This window comes from Nyctereutes procyonoides, unplaced genomic scaffold, assembly GCF_905146905.1.
Source record: "Nyctereutes procyonoides isolate TBG_1078 unplaced genomic scaffold, NYPRO_anot_genome, whole genome shotgun sequence".
NCBI lineage: Eukaryota > Metazoa > Chordata > Mammalia > Carnivora > Canidae > Nyctereutes > Nyctereutes procyonoides.
The window spans coordinates 1,158,896-1,177,905 of NW_026575052.1; the positions used below are offsets into that span (position 1 = coordinate 1,158,896).

The window sequence follows — 19,010 nt, forward strand, 5'->3', positions numbered from 1 at the left end:
AAAAATAGACTTTTTCGGGCTGGCCTCCGATCTGCCCCCTGGCGGTAGTCCTCGTCCCAGCAGGAAAAGGAATGGACGCTGCGAGGTATTTCAATGAATCCGGGCGTGACGACAGAGGCTCATTTGCATACCCGAAATGCATTGCACACCGTACAATTTCTGACTTGGGAACGACTCGATTTTCCTTTTTTCTTTAAATTATTCCCTTCCCCCCCCAAAAAAAATAAGCCTGCTCCCTCAGAATTGTCCAAGAGAAGGACAGAAATCACTAGGTCTTTCGAGCAAAGAGTCACCATCACTGTGTTCGGGGTAGCCGCTACCCGAGGAACGTGTGCCGGGAGCCGAGGGCATACTCTGGTTTCTCTTCAGATCGCATAAATCTTTCGCCTTTTACTAAAGATTTCCGTGGAGAGGAACAATTCTGAGTTTTTAGCCAATTTTTTGAGGCCTTGCGCTCAGCGAGGCTATTAATGACGTTTAAAGGTAGACTCGAGCGTCATTTGGCGCGTTGCGTTGAGTACTGAGGGCTGCTGGTGCTCTAACTCTTGGTTTCTCCTGTGACGTCAGCACGTCCAGCTGGTCGTCGTCTCTAACCGCGGCCTTCTTTCCGCGCACCTGCACCACGTGCCCTGGGGCGCACCTGCGAAGGGAGCTTCGCTCCGATAGAGACCGGGCGAGCGGGTGGGTGGGGTCGTGGGTCGTGGGTCGTGGGGTCCTGGGGTCCTCAAGGAGACCCCGGAGCTGCTTCCCCCACCCCCACCTCCGGAGCAGCTGAGATAGGGAGCTCGGGCCTCGCTCTCAGAGTGTTCCCGGCGCGGAAACCTGGGTCCTGGGTTCGAGACCCTGGGCTCCTCGGTCTTTAATCTGACCTGCTCCTGCTCCCGGGCACCGCGCGGGCCCTGCGCACATGTTTGCTCAACAGAGAGCGTCCAGTCACCCTGGTTTTGCTCAGATTTTGGATAAACTTTTTTTTTTTTAATTTATTTGTTCATGAAAGACAGAAAGAGAGAGAGGCAGAGACACAGGCAAAGGGAGAAGCAGGCTCCATGCAAGGAGCCCGATGTGGGACTCGATCCTGGGACTCCAGGATCATGCCCTGGGCCAAAGGCAGGTGCTAAACCGCTGAGCCACTCAGGGATTCCCTTTTTTTTTTTTTTTTTTTTTTTTTTTTTAATAAAGTGACCAGGGCGTATCTAACTCGCACGCATCTTTCCGTTCTGATCCTGGCTCTAAGCGTTGCGTTTAACTGTAAGTTTTTAAAAAGCAACTTCAGACAACTGAAGCCTAATTGGCTGCGTTTGCTACGACATGTTGATAAGTATTGCTGTTGGTTTGGTTTTCCTGGTAAGGTAACTAAAACCAGAGTCGGGGGGAAAAATGAATGATGAATGAATGAATGAATGAATAATAAATAAATAAATAAATAAAATAAAATAAAATAAAATAAAATAAAATAAAATAAAATAAATAAATAAATAAAACCAGAGTTGGATCGTTTGTGAAAAATCGGAATGAGAGGGATCCCTGGGTGGCGCAGCAGTTTGGCGCCTGCCTTTGGCCCAGGGTGCGATCCTGGAGACCCGGGATCGAATCCCACGTCGGGCTCCCGGTGCATGGAGCCTGCTTCTCCCTCTGCCTGTGTCTCTGCCTCTCTCTCTCTCTCTCTCTGTGTGACTATCATAAATAAATAAAAATTTTTTAAAAATCGGAATGAGAAAGACTTAGTGAAAAAAAAAAGACAGTGATGGTTAGGATGGATTTGATCAAACTCAAGAAGAAGTTAATTTTTGTTTTTGTTTTTTGTTTGTTTTTTTGGTTTGGTTTTAACCCATCCCACTGGCCAGAACCCAGCTTTGCGGGCAGCCTAGGTGGGGGGTAGGCGGGCAAATGTAGTCTTTCTCCTGAGCAGCCCGGGGCCCCTGCTCATGGGGCGAGGCCGCAGGGGAAAGGGAGTGGACACCCGGGAAGAAAACCAGCAGTGTTTGCACCAGCGAGACCGGCCGAGGTCCCCTCCTCCTGGCTCCCCACCTCCCAGGCCAGCTCTCCCTTGCTTGTGGCTGTGGGATAACCCTTCTGATGTCCCCTCCCCCCCATCTTTTTAAAGATTTATTTATTGGGACAACTGGGTGGCTCAGTGGTTTAGTGCCGCCTTAAGCCCAGGGCCTGGGCCTGGAGACCTGGGATCGAGTCCCCATTGGTGTCCCTGCAGGGAGCGTGCTTCTCCCTCTGCCTGTGTCTCCGCCTCTCTCTGTGTGTCTCTCATGAATACATAAATAAAATCTTAAAAATCTCAAAATCTCAAAAAAAGAGTCACATGCTCCACCAACTGAGCCAGCCAGCAGGGCACCCCTAACCCTTATATAATAACCCTTTACCCATATATAATATATATATGTTAATATTAATATTTTTTTATTATTTAAGAGAGAGAGTGAGCATGAGAGAGCACGAGCGGGGACAGAGGGAGAAGCAGACTCCCCATTGAGCAGGGAGCCCAATGCGAGGCTCCATCCCAGGACCCTGGATCATGCCCTCGGCTGAAGGCGGCGCTAAACCGCTGAGCCACCGGGGCTGCCCCCTAAATATATTTTTAAAAATAAATTTTTAAAAATTTGCGATGGTGACGTGTGCTTCTCCATGAATCGATTAAATATTAGGCTCAAATGGCTCGTCTGATGCCTGCCATACTTTCAGAGTCGTGATGCACACGAGCAGCATCTCACGATCTGTGCAGCACCCGTAACGGGTCATGAACGCTGGCATTTCTATTCGTGACGATGACATAAATGCCACAGTTAATCATGGGGAGGAGATGCTACATTCCAGTTAGAGCTTTAGTGAAAATAAAGAGAGATTTCTGAGCCACGTCTGCAGCCCCTCTGCGTCCTGTCCGTGGACCCGGGTTCAGCAGTTCTGGCCTGCGTGCCTTGGCCTCCAAGTGTCCAATACTAACCATCCCGTGTGTGGGTAGAAAGTCTGGACTTTATCAAGCACACTCACACCCAGTTATTTACTTAGTGGGACTTCCCGACCATCTTATGAAGTTGGAAGGTGCTATTAGACCCGTTTTACAGGTGGGAACCTGGCGCATAAACACCCAGGTCACTTGTTGGAGGTGGCACGATGATAGTGACCAAGCTGGAAATGGAGCCAGGTCCCCTAACTCCCGGCCCACTGCTGACTCTTTTATATCCCGCTCCCTTCCCCAGAAATGCTGTTTAGGTAGTTACCTTTTCATGAAGTTTTATCTTGAGGGAATCCACGCCCTTTCTCCTGAGCATCCCACCCTGTTTTGTCATCTCTCACGACACCCACAGAGTGGTCCCGATGCCGGTGGCGCTTGGGCATCCATCCAGGAGCTATGGTTTACCTGGGAGCAGAGGCGGTCATTACCCTGTCAACGGGAGAGCGTCGATCCTGCAAGGCCTTAGGGACCTCTCCCCCTGACCTTTGGCAAGTCACGCTGTTGCACCAGGTCTCAGTTTCTACTTTCGTAAAGCAGGGTGATAAGCTGTCCTCCCTTGGTTTGGGGGGAGGCTGTAAAGATTGGCTTAAAATTATAACAGTGATGAGGGGAGAGGACATGCTATGTCCATGGTGGAATTGTCACCTGTGATGTGGTCATTGCCGTGAGTTAGAGCCGAGCCTACCCACCCCTTGCCTTGAGAAGTTGAAGATCTAGATCCATAAACCCCAATTCTCTAAACTTTTCACCCACTTTATTCCTTTGTGTGTGTGATTTTATTTATTTATTCATGAGAGACACACACAGAGAGAGAGAGAGGCAGAGACACAGGCAGAGGGAGAAGCAGGCTCCCTGCAGGGAGCCCGACGTGGGACTCGATCCCAGGACCCTGGGGTCACGCCCTGAGCCCAAGGCAGGTGCTCAACCGCTGAGCCCCCCGAGCGCCCCCGCCCACTTTGTTCCTTTTGAGGACTCTACACTCTGGACAAACGGAAGTGTTACTGTCCCCTTGCAGCCCCACGCGTCCCCACCTCTGTACACTCACGCTCTGCCCCCTGCCTGGACAGTCCTCTCCCGCGCCTTCACCTGGTGGATGCCCGTTATCCCTCAGGTCCCTCTTGCAGCTTGCAGCTTCCTCCAGGGAGCCGTCCCTGACCATCCAGGGGGGTTCAGTGTGGCAGCCCCTCGCCCCCGCTCTCTGACCGCAGTACAGCTGTGTCACTCCGTAGCTGTCTCCACTCCAGAGTGTGCATTCCCCGAGGTCGAGGACTGTATCGATGCTGTTCTCCCCTTTCCAGGGCTTAGTGCCTTATGGTCTGAGCCTCACTTGCCTCATCTGCAAAATGGGAATGAAACTTACCCTACGGAGTATCCTGGACACTTGTGCTTTGCTGCCAAACATCTATTCCTCCTCCTTTTTTTTTTTTAAGATTTTATTTATTTGTTTTTTTTTTAATTTTTTATTTATTTATGATAGTCACAGAGAGAGAGGCAGAGACACAGGCAGAAGGAGAAGCAGGCTCCATGCACCGGGAGCCCGACGTGGGATTCGATCCCGGGTCTCCAGGATCGCACCCTGGGCCAAAGGCAGGCGCCAAACCACTGCGCCACCCAGGGATCCCTATTTATTTGTTTGAGAGAGATAATATGAGTGGGGAGGGAGGGCATCAGGGAGAGGCAAGCTCCCCCTGGGCAGGTAGATGGACCTCAGGACCCCGTGATCATGACCTGGGGCTCGATCCTGGCATGATCCCAGGATCATGACCTGAGCTGAAGGCAGCCTCTTAAGTGACTGAGGCACCCCTCCTCCTCCTTCCTGATAAGAGTCCCCCAAATCTCCTTCGGAAACCACCTCTCTTCTGCTAGTCTCTGTTCAGAGGTTGGAGATTGAGCCCAAGCTCAGCTCTGAGGAGGTCATAATTATGGTTTCCTGTCACTTGCAACCCCAAACACCAGGATTAAAAGATACAATCCATACAAATGCAATTCAACAAACATTCCTTGAACATTTAGTTTCTGGCTGTCCAGCCACCGCCTTTGCAAAACTTAAGTGCCAAACACACCTTACATGTTCATCAAATGTAATCTTTCCCCCTTTGCCACCCACCAGCCAGACGCAGGGCCTGCTAGAAGGTTCACAATGAATATTTACTGAATCGAGTGATTTATCCGAAGCTTCCATCGGGCAAAGTCCAGAGGAACCTGGAGCGTCAGACCACAGGCCAGGTGGCTGGCTTAGGGGGAAGCTGTTTGCTCAGCCAGTGTCAGGTGGTGGCGATGAGCCCGCCCTCCGTGAGCCTCCTTTCTGCAGGGAATGCATCTGCCCCACACCAAGTGTGAGCCACCCAATTGCAGACCCCAAACCAGGCTCAGAAGAGGGATGCCCCGGGGGCTCAGCGGTTGAGCACCTGCCTTCGGCCCAGGGCGTGGCCCTGGGGTCCTGGGATCAAGTTCCACATGGGGTCCCCGCAGGGAGCCTGCTTCTCCCTCTGCCTGGGTCTCTGCCTCTCTCTGTGTGTCTCTCATGAATAAATAAATACAATCTTTTTAAAAAATATATTTTTTTATTTATTTATGATAGTCACAGAGAGAGAGAGAGAGAGAGAGGGCAGAGACACAGGCAGAGGGAGAAGCAGGCTCCATGCACCGGGAGCCTGATGTGGGATTCGATCCTGGGTCTCCAGGATTGCGCCCTGGGCCAAAGGCAGGCGCCAAACCGCTGCGCCACCCAGGGATCCCAATAAATACAATCTTTAAAAAAAAAAAAAATTCAGATCACTGTCACTTCCCCGGGGTGGGTGGGGGGAGGGTAAAAACAAAACCCCGGAGTGCAAGTTATTTTGTTCATTTTCAACTCAAACATCCTTTGAGGATCTGAAGAAAGCTCTAGAACCTCTCATGAAAGAGAAAAAAAAATGCATACAGTTGGCCATTCTGGGGCCCATGGTCCGTTGAAGTGTGATTACAGATTCCTGAGCAAGAAAAGCCACAGGGTTTCTCCTTCATCTACGATCCCATGAATCCCCGTGTCTTGGTGTGTTTGCGCCTCGGAAAGGTTCCACTGCCCCACTGCAAGAATATGCCTGGATATCTGAGTCCATTCGGGCTCCTACAACAGGGTGCCGGGGCCTGGGGCTTAGGAGGCACAGGAAGGGGTTTCCCACACTTCTGGGGGCTGGAAACCTGAGAAGTACCCGCCCTCTGGGTTACAGATGCCCGTTGTAGCCTCACCTCCCACGCAGGAGAGGACAAGGGTGCTCACTGAGGTCCCTCTAATTAGGGCACTAATCCCATTTGGGAGGACCCCAGCCTCACGGCCTCGTCACCTCCCACAGGGCCCCCTCCAAGCACCACCATATGTGAATTTTGGGGGGACACATTCCACCCGTGAACAATGCCCTTGGGAGAGTCCACCTCCCTTTTGGAAAAATCCTCCAGGGCAGCTGTGGGCCTCCCGGTTGGCGTCCTAGACTGAGGCAGTGGCTTGGTGCGGGCGGCCTATTCGGGAAGAGGCCGCAGGGGCCCAGGCGAGGGTGACTGAGGCAGAGCAAAAGGAACAGAGGGAACCCGGGGCAGGGTGCGTGCGTGCGGAGCCCCCCACCGCGACAGGGCCCGGGCCTGCCCGGATCGCGCCCCGGAGCCGCGGGAACAGAGGGAAGCGCGTGTCCACGGCTCCGTCTCCCGAGAGAAGGGCCGCGCACACGAGCGGCTCCCGGGGGTGAGAGAATTGGAGAGGGCGGAGAGGGCGCTGTGGACGGGCCCCCGCAGAGGCCGCCTGCAGCCCCGGTGGAGGCGCTGGGGGCGCTGGGCGAGGCGGCCTGGAGGGGACGTGACCGCCCGTGACCGCCCGTGACCGCAGCCGCCAGCGACCTGTGAGCTGGCTGGGCCATCGCGCCTCCTAGCGCCGCCCTGCCCCTGGATGTGGGACCCGAGCGCCTTTCCTGCTCCCAGAGGCTGCTCCAAGGACGTGGCGGCGATGGGGATGGGGACGGAGCGTTGAACCCAGGTAAGGCCTCTCCCTGCCCGAGACCAGCGCGCAGGGAGGTGCCCCTAAAAAAGTACCTTTTATAAGATTTCATTTATTTATTTGAGAGAGAGAGAGAGAGAGAGAGAGAGAGAGAGAGAGAGAGAGAGACAGATCACAAGAGGAGGCGCAGGGCAGAGGGAGAAGCCCACTGGCCCCTGAGCGGGGAGCCCGCTGCAGGCATCATGACCCAAGCTGACGAGCTGATGGCCGAGCCACACCCTCTAAATCCTCCTGGCCCCCTCCCCACCCAGAGCGGCCCACCTCGTTCTCACCCCTGCCCCACCCTCTGCGAATGGGGCCCGGGTTCAGGGGGTGGGGGCACCTGGGAAGCTCCCGAGGACCCGCAAACCTGCAGGGCCAGGCGCACATCAGGCCCCACCGCGTCCCAGCTGCTGGGAAGTGCGGGCAGCACGAAGCCAAGCGTCCCACACGGGGTCCCAGCCCTAGGAAGGCAACTCGGGAAGCCTCTGTGCATCCCTCCTGGGGGAGAGGCGCTCCCGGGGCGGCCTCGCTGAGCTGCGTTCCCTCCCCGTGACAGTGGCCCAGCTGGAGACGCTGCCCAGGCTCCCGGCAGACACCTGTCATTCTTGGGGCTCATTCTCGGGGCGCGCTGCTGATGCCATCGCCAAGAGGAGCAAAGGACGCTTCAACCCCTCCCCTGCCAGGGGGGGATGCCCGGGGGGGGGGGCGGGGTGGAGCTGCCTCACCGCCCCAGGTGGCTGCCTCTGTCCCAAACCCTGGGATGTCACCGCACATGTGCGGGGCCCCAGCACGTGGGGAGCGCTCGGTCCTGTAAGTCACAGGTGTTGATGGAGCTTCTAGGGGTTCAATCGGCATTTCTTAGCAGCGGTGACACGGGTGTATTTTTACCATTCACTGGTTCAGAGCTAAACAGGGGGATAGGACTACCGGGTGTGGCTCTTGTCAAGCAGCTTCCAGTCTAATGTAACAGCTGCAGCACACACCGCACCCTAAACCACACCCTGCTGCACCCCACGGGGTTCCTGCTTCCCAAACAGGGAGAGCCACCAACGACTCAGGGCTGGACCAGGAAGGCACCTCTGAACTCTGCACTCTTGGAGCAGAGGGGAAGGCATGTGGAGCTGGGGCTGCCAGGCTGCCGTGGGCCACCATCAGCGGGTGGCAAGCAGCCCAGGCTGCCCGGGGAGTCGGGCTGCAGCACCCACGACACGGTGACCGGGGCCTCCCACAGTCCTCCAGGCTCCGTCCTCCTCCCATGGGCACAGTGTCAGCAGATCTTGGTTTCAGCAAGCAACTGGAAGTGTTTTCCCGCTGATACCCAGGGCAGGCAAATGGGGGGCACCCGGGGCAGGTGGGGGCAGAGGCTGAAGCTCCTCAACCTGCCCGCAGGGCCCGGCGAGCCCGTGAACCCCCCCGCCCGCCCCCAGGGAGCAGAGAGGTAGTAGCCTCCGCGTCTTCGGAGGAGGAGGGTCAGGCGTGGGGAAGCGGTCCCTCACCACGGCAGAGCCAGGTGGCTGGCCCTTCTGCTCCAGGCACTGCCCAGGAGCCTGGTGACGGAGGAAGATCCGCTGTCTCTGGGTTTCAACCACACACAAACCGGTCATGGAAGTTTGAAAGAGATTTATTTAAAAACAGAACAAAAAAGAAGCTTTGGTATTTCAAAACCCAACAATCATCAATCACTAGAAAGTTACCGCCCCCGAAGCCCAGAAGTACAAAAGCACGGATCTCCACAGGCTCATGATAAGAAAGAGACAATGTGCGAACCCGGGGATGACCCGAGACCCGCGCCCTCCACCCAGGCGGGGCGGCGAAGGCCCCAAGTCACCTCCACGGTTCACTGTCTAAAGTGGATGCGAAAGCCATCCGGCAAAACCTCAACAACAATAAATTAAAAACTCAGTCGAGAAAGAACACATTAAATTAGGAATAGAACACAATTTTTCCTAGACAAGTCTCTTCAAAAGTGGGTCTATTTCCTGGGACAGAAGAAAGAAGGGAGGGGAAGCAGAAGGAGTGAGTTCAATTTCAAGTATTTTCCATCTAGGTTCATTTTATTGAGTCGAAAGCTTTACAAAAAGTCCACTGGCCCTCCCCTCCCGCTCCCCGATGCCAACTCCTAAACATCCACACGCGCTCTGCGTCACTGGTGTCCCCGACAAGGCACAAAAGGGTGGGTGCTTTCAAAGGATCCCTTGTTCGTGCAGCAGGACTTTCAGTGCTGGGTGTCTTGTGCAGACGGGGCTGAAAGCGGGACCGTTGGTGCGCTCAGACACTGGGATCCTCCTGTTCAAGTAACAAAACAAGCTGTTATTCTTCACGACCTCGTGGAAGCCACAGCACTGTCAAGGGAAGCAGGTGATGGAGCTGACCTGGGGGCACCCTGCCCAGGCTCTGACCCGGCTCCTGGCCTGGGATGTGCTACAGCGCCGCGGGGTCAGCAGCCTGGACACCTCCGCGCCTGCTGCAGGGTCACTGGGCCCTGCCCTGCGGTGGCCCAGCTCGGCAGGGGGAAACTGAGGGACACGGGTAGCACCCCAAAATGAGGGGTTGGGCTTGTCCCCGGGACCCGGCGGGGAACCAAGGGCAGATGGGCAGATGCCAGAGGAAGAGCAGAGGAGCCCCCGCGAGCCGTGGGGAGAAGCAGCCTGCCTACTTCACAGGGGCCGTTGGACCCACGCGATGCAAATTTAGCACCTGCTCTTACAGCCTGGGAAGATTTCTTACTCATCTGACTTTCCGTTTGTTCCTCCAGCTCGGAGCTCAGACCTGCTGCCCACCCTCCTCCCACGGCTCTGGGCTCACTGCCCCCGGCCAGAAGCCCGAAGGCACGCAGCCCTCTGCGGAGGTGATGAGGCGCTTCTCCCGAGTCGGCCCAGGCCCCTTAGCCGCGGAGCGCACAGACCGAGCGCTGACACACCGCTCCTCGCAGCAGCCCGACAAGAGGAGAGGGCAGCAAGGGCAGCAAGCCAGCTGCCTCTGAAGGACTCTCGCCCGTGACTGCCAGTAACGGGCCCCCTTCTGTTCCCTCTCCCGGGCAATCCTGGTAGTGAGCAAGTAGGGAGGGCTGGTGGCAGGGCGGGCCGGGCGGGCTCCCCAGGCTGAGCCTGATGCCCAGGATGCATTCCGGGTGACAGTCCCACAGTGACCATGCTCAAAGTCATGGCTTCCTGGGGACAAAGATGCATCAGGAAACAATATGTGCTCACAAGATGACCGCCTGCACTGGCCCACAGCGAGGGGCAGTGAACTGGCCCTCCCAGGTGAGGACAGGGGTCCCCCCTGCAGCTTCCCTAGAGGCTCAGGTCAGCCTAGGGGTCTTGTGCAATTATTTGTAAAGGCTGAGGTTTACTGGGGCAGGGAGGGCACTGCCCACGCCCCTGGAAGGCCAGCACTCAGCTGCCCACACCTGATTCCCGCCACCACCCCCTGCTCTGGTCTCCTCCAAGGAGTCACGCTCTGACATCCTCTCTAAACACACTCACGCCTCTCTGCGCTGCGGGCGGAGGGTTCTGGCTGAGAGGGGCACCCTCCCCCGCACGGGCCTGGGGCTCTGAACACACTGGGGCTTTATACCTTACTCCTGAAGAGGGGCTTGGCCCCAGGCCCACAGTACTCGTTGTAGATGAGCTTGAAGAGGAAGAGGTGGAAGAGGGTGATGAGGGAGGCCACGCTGAACCAGAAGAGGAAGGGCAGCCCAGGGTCCTGCTGGGCCATATGCTCATCGTGGGCCAAGATGGCCTTGAGGTGCAGCGTGTGGCGCAGGTCCTGCAGGTGCGTGAGGTCGGTGGAGATGTAGAGCAGCGGCGTGATGGGCTGCGTCACCATGACCGGGAAGGTGTGGCCCTGGGGCACCGAGGTCAGCTCCACGGGCTCCTCCAGGCAGCCCGCCTCACAGGCGTAGATCTTGACGGGCTGGCCGCGCGACTCCACGGACACGTGCAGGTATGGCTTGCCCTCGGGGTCCGCGAGCACAGCCAGGTTGATGTGATCATTCTTGTAGCGGATGCCGTGCAAGGCGTAGCTGTTGTGCAGCACGTCAGGGTCGGCCTGGAACTGGAGGTGGTTCTCGGTGAACTGCAGTCCCCCGAAGCTGAGCACCATGCCCTGCAGGATGCCTGGGGCGCCGACCCTCACCAGCCCCTTGCAGCCGCGCTTCTGCAGGGTCAGCTTCCATAGGTCGGAGAGCTGCAGGATCTGCGGGACGGAGGCCAGCCGGCCGGGCCAAAGGTTCTCGGCGTGCATGGTGGCGTGGCCACTGAAGCAGTGGTCTTCGTAGTTCAGTGTCGACTCCATCTGGTCGCGCTCCCTGTGGCTCAGGCTGGGGCTGAGCAGTGGGGCTGGCGAGCAGGAGAGCATGTAGTACAGCGTGAGGTTCACGGTCAGGCCTGACGGCGTGTGGGCGTCCGTGATCTTCTTCATTTCCACACCTGTAACGCCACAAAGGTTGCACGTTAGGGGGGAACGGCGTGGCCGGGGGGCTGAGGTCACAACATGAAGAGCTCCCTGAGTCGGGGAGAAAGTCCTTCTGCCCGGCGCCCTCGCACGGCCAACTGGACCCTCTGAGCCTGAGGCCCCTGTGGGCAGCACCCAGGCCCTCTCAGCCGGCTCCCTGCTAGCATCTCGTCTCCAGGCCTTGGAGCTTCAAGTAACATCTGAACACTTGATTTCCCGAATCTGCACGAATCCTAGACGCCAACAGCTAACCGCCCATTTGCTGTCTCCCCCAGGACGCGCGCGACAGGCATTCTGAACCTGATGTGGTTTGAATTCTTGCAGCCCCGAACCAACCCCTCCCCTCAGATGATCTCCAGACACCTGCTCAAGCCCTCCCCGCAGTCAGGCATCACGGTCAAGTGCTCACGCCCCACAGCCAGTCCATGCACAGTCCTGCCGGCGCCACCTCCGAAAGTACCAGATGCCATCCATCCACTTTCGTCTCTGCGGCCACAGCTCCGGTCCCCCCTCCCCCGCTTTCACCTGGGCTCCCACAAAACCCTATCTGGTCGCCATGCCCCACTTTGGTTCCCTTCTAGTCTACACTCCGCACAGAGCAGCCAGGGGGATCGTCTAAAAATGTACGTGCAAGAGCGTCTCTGCTCTGCCTTCCACCTCACGTAGAGTCAGATGCACCATCTTCACCAAGGCCTGCAAGACCCTTCAGCATCGGGCTGTCAGCACCCGTCCCTGTTTGCAGCCTGCCAGCCACACCGGCCTCAACCAAACGTGCTCCTGCCTTAAGGCCGCCGACCTGCTGGCTCCCTCCGGACCATTACTTGGCCGGTTTCTTGTTCTTTAGGTCTTGGCTAAGTGCCTCCTCCTCGGAGAGGCCTCCCTGACCCCTGCAGCTAAACAGAGGCCCCACCCCACTCTTCCCCCTGACCCCTCACCCTCAAACGCGTACTTCTCACTTTAAACGACTTTTTATTCTAAAAAGTTATCTTGCGGATTCATCCAGATTTTCACTTTTCTAGTATCGTCTTCCTCCCATCCAGAACTTAAGCAAAAGCACCATGAGAACAGGAACTCCGCTCTATTCACTCCTGCATCCCTCGTAGGGGAGGACAGTCCCTGGCAAGACCCAACCTATACACGTGCTGAGCGGCTTAGACACACTCTGAGCAACTACGCATAAGGATGTAGACAACAAGCATCCCGGAAACCAAAATCTCTCATCTAGAATAGAATTTCCTCTACTTCGATGGCCGACGGGGGAAACAAGCTTTCACTCGACCTGTCCATTCCAACCTGCTGAAGAAAAGGTTCCTTTCCCTCCCAGTAAAAAGGCACAACCACACTGGCCAGGGCTCGCTTCAGTCAGTGCCCGGGGCATGTGACTCTTGATCTCGCTCGGGGTTGTGACTTCAAGTCCCACGTTGGGCACAGAGGTCACTTTAAAAAAAAAAAAAAAAGGAAAGAAAGAAAGAAAAAAAGCCCATGCCTGTCACCAGCCAGACTGGGGTAACTAAGGAACGGATGTGGGGATGCCCAGGCCTCTCTCTACCTGTTGATTTAGCCTTTAAAAACCGACTCTGAGGGACACCTGGGAGGCTCAGTGGTTGAGCGTCTGCCTTTGGCTGAGGGCGTGACCCCAGGGTCCCGGAATCGAGTCCCGCATCGGGCTCCCCGGAGGAGCCTGCATCTCCCTCTGCCTGTGCCTCTCGTGAATAAACAAACAGACTTAAAAATAATAATTAAAAGCTGACCCCGAAAACCACTCTCCAAATCGGGCCTCGTCTCCAAGAACAAACCAGTAAGACCTGTCTCTCACTGTCGCCCTTTCATTAGAATCTCACAAGAGCCCTGAGCTCAGTGCTACCGTCGTTATCGAACACAGGCCCACGGAGGTCAGTTAAGTGGCCCAAGGTCACACAGATGCTAAGTGGTGGAGCAGAGGGTCAGCCCCCGGGGTCAGTGGGCAAGCCCCCTTGCAGCACCCCTCTGCTCCCGTTCAGTGTCACCTCTGCAGACTTTAGTGGGGCATCTCCGGGAGGGACTGTGTGCCCTGGTGTACGGTGTGGACTGTGGACCGATAACTGGCCAGGCCTCACCTGGGCTGAAGAGCTGAGCCCAGAGGCGCTGGTGGTCCTGAAGCAGCTCGGCCGCTGGCATCTCCAAGAGCTCCAGCATTTCCTTTCGTGCCAAATCCTGGAGCACCTTGAGCTCCTTGGCTGCTTTGCTTTTGAGCACCTGGGGGTTAATGGGGCCTGAAACATGCACCACCCACAGCACTGTCTCGTCCAGCTGCGTCTTGGGCGCCACTTGGAGCCGGTTCACCAGCTTCTTGGCGGCCACCACCACCAGGTGCACCAGCCCCGTGGGGAAAGGCGGGGAGCGGCCCGAGTAGAGGAGGAACTGATGGTCTCCCACCTTCTCCAGCGTACTGGTGAAGGCTCTGGGGGCCGGGCCGACCGTGGGCCCCACCGTCTGCAGCGCGGCCACGCGCTCGGTGGGATTGCTGAGCTGGATCCGCTGCAGGTAGACGTGGGGTCGGCCCCGGTGCGCCAGGAAGTCCTCCTGCAGCAGCACGCAGTCGCGGCCGGGCCCCGGCGCCAGGCCGGAGGCCGAGGCGGGCCCGGGCGCGGCGGCCGCAGGGCCGGGGCCCGAGGGCCCGAGCTGCAGGCACCGCACCCGGCGCAGCAGCCCCTCCCGCAGCAGCAGCACCGCCTCGCCCGCCTCGGGGAGCGCGCCGGGCGGGCGCAGCTGCACGAAGGGCACGAAGTCCGGCGCCACGGCGGGCGCCCGCTCCCCGGGCGTCACCCACAGCCGGTTGGCGGCCGCGTCCAGCGCCAGGAAGCCGTTGGCCACCAGGGCGGGCACGCCGGGGCCCAGCGGCACCGCCTCGCCGCGCTCCCGCAGGCCGCGCCAGCCGCGGGTGGCCGCCTCCAGGCAGGCGGAGGGCTCGGCGGCGCCCGGCTCGCCGCGGGGCCAGGGCGGCAGGTGCAGGCCGCCCGCCGCCCGCCGCGCCCCGGAGCCCGCGAGCCACAGGAGCAGCAGCGAGAGGCCGAGCAGGCCGAGCAGGCGGCGGGCCCAGCTGCTCGACAGCAGCCCCGGCAGCCCCTTCAGCCGCTGCTGCAGCCACATCGGGCCGCCGAGCGCGGCGCGGGGGCGGCCGCCGGGCCCGCCGCCCAGCCCCCCGGCCCGGCCCGGCCGCCCGCGCCTCGCTCCTCGGCCCCCCGCCGCCGCCGCCGCCGCCGCAGCAGCAGCAGCAGCCAGCGCGGCTTCCTCCTCCTCCGCCTCCTCCGCCTCCTCCGCCTCCTCGGCTGCCGCCGGCCGTCAAACGACGCCGGCCGTCAAGCGCCGCCCGGTCTTTTGCGACGCTCGGTCGCGGAGGGGGCGGGGCCGGGGGCGGGGCCGAGGGCGGGGGGCGGAGACGCGGCGGGGACCGCCCATCCGGGCTGCTGGGAGGACGTCCCACGGAGGGATGGGGGGATGGGGGGCAGGGGGATGGGGGATGGGGGGGCGTGGACGCGGCCCACGCACTTGTCAAGAAAAACCCAGAGCCAGCCAAGCCGAACACGTGCGGGGCCCCCGTTTGCTATTGATGGTTTAATTTTTTTTTTTAATTTATTTATGACAGTCACAGAGAGAGAGAGAGAGAGAGAGAGAGGCAGAGACACAGGCAGAGGGAGAAGCAGGCTCCATGCACCGGGAGCCCGACGTGGGATTCGATCCCGCGTCTCCAGGATCGCGCCCTGGGCCAAAGGCAGGCGCCAAACCGCTGCGCCACCCAGGGATCCCTTGATGGTTTAATTAAAAAAAAAAAAAAAAAAAAAAAAGGAAACTTTTTTTCTGTTAAAATGACTATCCTCCCTGCAGAAAGAGTACAGAAAAGGAAGGAAGGAAGGAAGGAAGGAAGGAAGGAAGGAAGGAAGGAAGGAAGGAAAAAAAGAAAGAAAGAAACCACTGTAAACCAGATTTTTTTTTTTTTTTTAAGATTTTAGTTATTTAGTCATAGAGACAGACAGAGGCAGAGGCACAGGGAGAAGCGGGCATCATACAGAGAGCCTGACGTGGGACTCGATCCAGGGTCTCCAGGATCATGCCCTGGGCTGCAGGTGGCGTTAAAGTGCTGAGCCACCGGGGCTGCCCTCTTTTTTTTTTTTTTTTTTTTTTTTTTTTAAGATTTTATTTAGGGCAGCCCGGGTGGCTCAGCGGTTTAGCGCCGCTGCCTTCAGCTCAGGGCCTGATCCCGGAGTCTCGGGATCGAGTCCCACGTCGGGCTTCCTGCAAGGAGCCTGCTTCTCCCTCTGCCTGTGTCTCTGCTTTTCTGTGTGTCTCATGAATAAATAAATAAAATCTTTTTAAAAATTTAAAAAAAATTTATTTATTCATTCCTGAGAGACACACACAGAGAGAAAGGCAGAGACACAGGCAGAGGAAGAAGAAGGCTCCTTGCAGGAAGCCCAATGTGGGACTCGATCCCGGGACTCTGGGATCATGCCCTGAGCTAAAGGCAGACGCTCAACCGCTGAGCCACCCAGGCATCCCAAAACCAGATTTTCTACGAAATATTTTGTTGACAAGTCTTCCAGACCCGGTCTGGCTGCACATACAAGCATATGGAGACATGAATCGCACCCAGGACTCTGTCCATTTCTCTATCACACCAAGTCGCTGTCTTGATGTCACCCCGAGTTTTAATCTCTTGAATGCCATAAGACACGAAAGTCTCATTATTTGAAAATGCCTTTAAATTGTGAGCTATTGATGCAAAAGAGCAATTGTGCTCTGTTTCTGGGGGAAAAATTCAGTACGAGCACAGGGGCAGACAATGGGACGATTGTTTCCACGTTGGTTTCAGGACATTCCAAAGCCAGACAGTGCTTCCCAGTTGTTGAAAATTAAACGGTCATTTGAGGTGGCTGGCTTCCTGCGGGCCGTGGGCAGACACGGGTATGTTTGCCAAGTTGGAGTGCCGGCGCCCTGTGAGAAAGTGCCTTGTCCAGGTGATCTTATGGTATGCTGACCTTTTTTTTTCAAGATTATTATAAAAGCATAAATGCAATTTTTTTATAGTTTATTATTTTTATAGTAATCTCTACACCCAACATGGGGCTTAAACTCACTACGCCAGAGAACAAGAGTTTCACACTCTTATGACAGAGCCAGCCAGGCACCCCATAAAAATTCTTAATTCCCATCTGGAGTTCACAAACCCCACAGAATATGTATCCACGGCCTACCGTGAGAAAGGCTCCATCCAACCCCCTTGGGAAGGCAGGAGCCCTTGGGGTGGCACAGTGACATGAGAACAAAGGACTGGACCATGCTTGATTCTAATGTGAAATGGGGATGATGAGAGAGCTGCCTCTCATGTTTTCGAGGAATAGATAAGTTAACCCAGGCAAGGAATGCAAGGTGCAGGACCCACAATGAATGTTCAGTAAACGTAAACCCACATAATTCTACTCGCTCCTACAAATAACGGTGTAATAGACGTCTACCTTGGCCCACTGACGTGAATGTTGCAGGGGAAATAATTCCTAGAAGCAGATTCCTGGGTCAGAAGGAAGCCTCACTGTATCCATTCTTAACTCCCTTGCCACTCTCCTTCCCACCCAGCAGGGGAATCACAGCCCAGGGTTAGCCACCGAGTCACAACAGAGACTGGCGGGAGTCAAGCGTCCGGAGGACCCTGGTATCAGGTTCTCTGGGCTTCAAATCTTGGCCTTACCCTTGCTAGCAAGTCAGCTAACTTCCCTGGGCCTCAGTTTCTCCATTCATAAAGTGGGGATCATAAAAGAGAGTAGGATTGCTCTCAGGCTTCAGTGACACCAGCATGTGATACATTTAGGATACTGCCGGGCTGAAAATAACCATTTGCCATTTTTTTTTTTTAAACCAGGAAACAAGAAACAGGGGTATGTGAGACAAAATTCTACATGTGCTAAGAGTTAAAGGGTAAAGTCTTCCTCTCTCCTGACCCCAGCTATTCTGTTCCTCCCCCTAGAGGAACAGAATAGAGGCAACCACTGCTATTTCCATTTATAGAAACGGGAGCATATAACATGCGCTTGTATCTCTCTCCTTTCACTGAAAGGAACGGCTTGGGAATTCGACCGTTATTGTTATTCAAGGGGCTGAGTGCCAGTGGGAGGAACTGGCTGGCGCAGGTGGAGGGGACGGAGGCCCAGGGCCCGGGCAGCAGGGTGTCCAGCATCCTTCCTCGGCTCCGCAAAGGAAACGGATAAAAGAAGACAATGAAAGGGAGAAAAGCAGCCCCACCGCTTGGCACCAGAGGACTGCCCTCGGGCCGCTATCCTCGGTGCCCCCCAGGAAAGCAGGTCCTGCGCCTTTAACTGCGCCCAGCACGTGCAGCACGCACCAGCAGGCACATCTGGGCGGCGGCAGCAGCAGCAGCAGCAGCAGCAGCAGCAGCAGCAGCAGCAGCAGCGGCTGGTTAAACAGACAGGCTCTCCTTGTGGATGAAGCTTGGACCAGGTTCAAATTCCAGCACTTTGGCAAAGGGAGCAGGAAACAGATCGGGAAGGAATGGAGGGGAGGCTTCCCGGAGGCGTGAGTCCTTTCTCCGGCGAAGGCCGGCAGCCTCCCGGAGTGATTGCCTCTCCTGAGTTACAGGGACTCTGGGCACGTGGACTTTGGGAACCCCGGGGCCCAAAGATTTTTTTTTTTTCTGTCCTCACTACTGCCCATAGTGGTTCTCCTTGGATCCCAGCAAATGGAGAGTGAGAGCCAGGCTCTACAGCAGCCTCCCTTCCCGTGCTCCCGCATCAGCTGTGATGTTGGGCAGGTTGCTTCCCTTCTCTGGGCCTCAGTTCCCTTATTTCGTAAATAGAGGCAATACTGTCCAACTCACAGGGACGTTGGGAACATAGAGTGAGAAAGAGCTTTGAAAATGGAGCCAGCCCACACAGGTTCATTCTCCACCCCTCTGCTCATCCCTCCATTTCCTTCTTGAAGGATCTGGAATTTCAGTCTGTGTCCTCCAGAATTCAAAAACATCCGGTGGATTCTGGCACCAAGACTCCCCAGCTGCAGAAACTCCCAACCCCGCAGGTCCCAGTTGGGAGACAGAAGACCTGGATTCCACCCACGCCCTGTCCCTTTACTTGCCTTGTGACCCCTGCGCTCACTTCGACCATCTGTACAGTGAGTAGATCTCTGAACAATGAGATGATCTCCAACGTTCCCAGGGATTCTATCTTCTAAAAATAACATATGTTGGTTTTGCTTGGATTGTACGAATAGGACATATTAATTGCAAAAACGAAAATTGTAAGAACGATGAAAAATATAAATAAAAAAGCTACCAGGAAATAATGCATGACATACACTATATAATTATGCATATATGCAGTCCCACAACCTGGAAATAATCACTGCAAACATTTGCGTGTCATTTGGTGTCTCTATTGTATCCATGAGAGGCTATTTTTACTGAGTGAGGTCATAGCGCACTTCCTTTTTTCCCCACTTAATCAAATTGGTAGAGGATTTCCCCTGCTGAAATAGTCTGGTTTCTCTTCTCCCCGGCACCTGGGCCTGGACTACTCTGTGATGTTGCTAGCACCC

At 56.3% G+C, this 19,010-nt stretch overlaps 1 protein-coding gene and 1 non-coding gene across 2 annotated transcripts; one reads left to right on the top strand and one right to left on the bottom strand.

Annotated features, from left to right (window-relative positions):
* The first annotated feature begins 349 nt into the window (after positions 1-349).
* On the top strand, positions 350-466 carry LOC129514346 (U5 spliceosomal RNA). The gene has a single exon (XR_008665408.1). It is a non-coding gene; the product is annotated as a U5 spliceosomal RNA (small nuclear RNA).
* An 8,113-nt stretch (positions 467-8,579) lies between these two features.
* On the bottom strand, positions 8,580-14,622 carry KIAA2013 (KIAA2013 ortholog). The gene is made up of 3 exons (XM_055332883.1): positions 13,526-14,622; positions 10,551-11,404; positions 8,580-9,260 (listed from the first exon to the last, which is right to left on the bottom strand). Exons 1-3 carry the CDS (start codon positions 14,556-14,558, stop codon positions 9,243-9,245), a joined length of 1,905 nt encoding a protein of 634 aa, XP_055188858.1. The 5' UTR covers positions 14,559-14,622; the 3' UTR covers positions 8,580-9,242.
* Between the last annotated feature and the right edge of the window lie 4,388 nt (positions 14,623-19,010).

Excerpts from the sequence above, each read along its gene's own strand:
- KIAA2013 (XM_055332883.1), bottom strand. The coding sequence starts at position 14,558 with ATGTGGCTGCAGCAGCGGCTGAAGGGGCTGCCGGGGCTGCTGTCGAGC. Across the intron at positions 11,405-13,525 it reads GGCTCAGCTCTTCAGCCCAG|GTGTGGAAATGAAGAAGATC; the intron begins GTGAGGCCTGGC and ends GTGGCGTTACAG.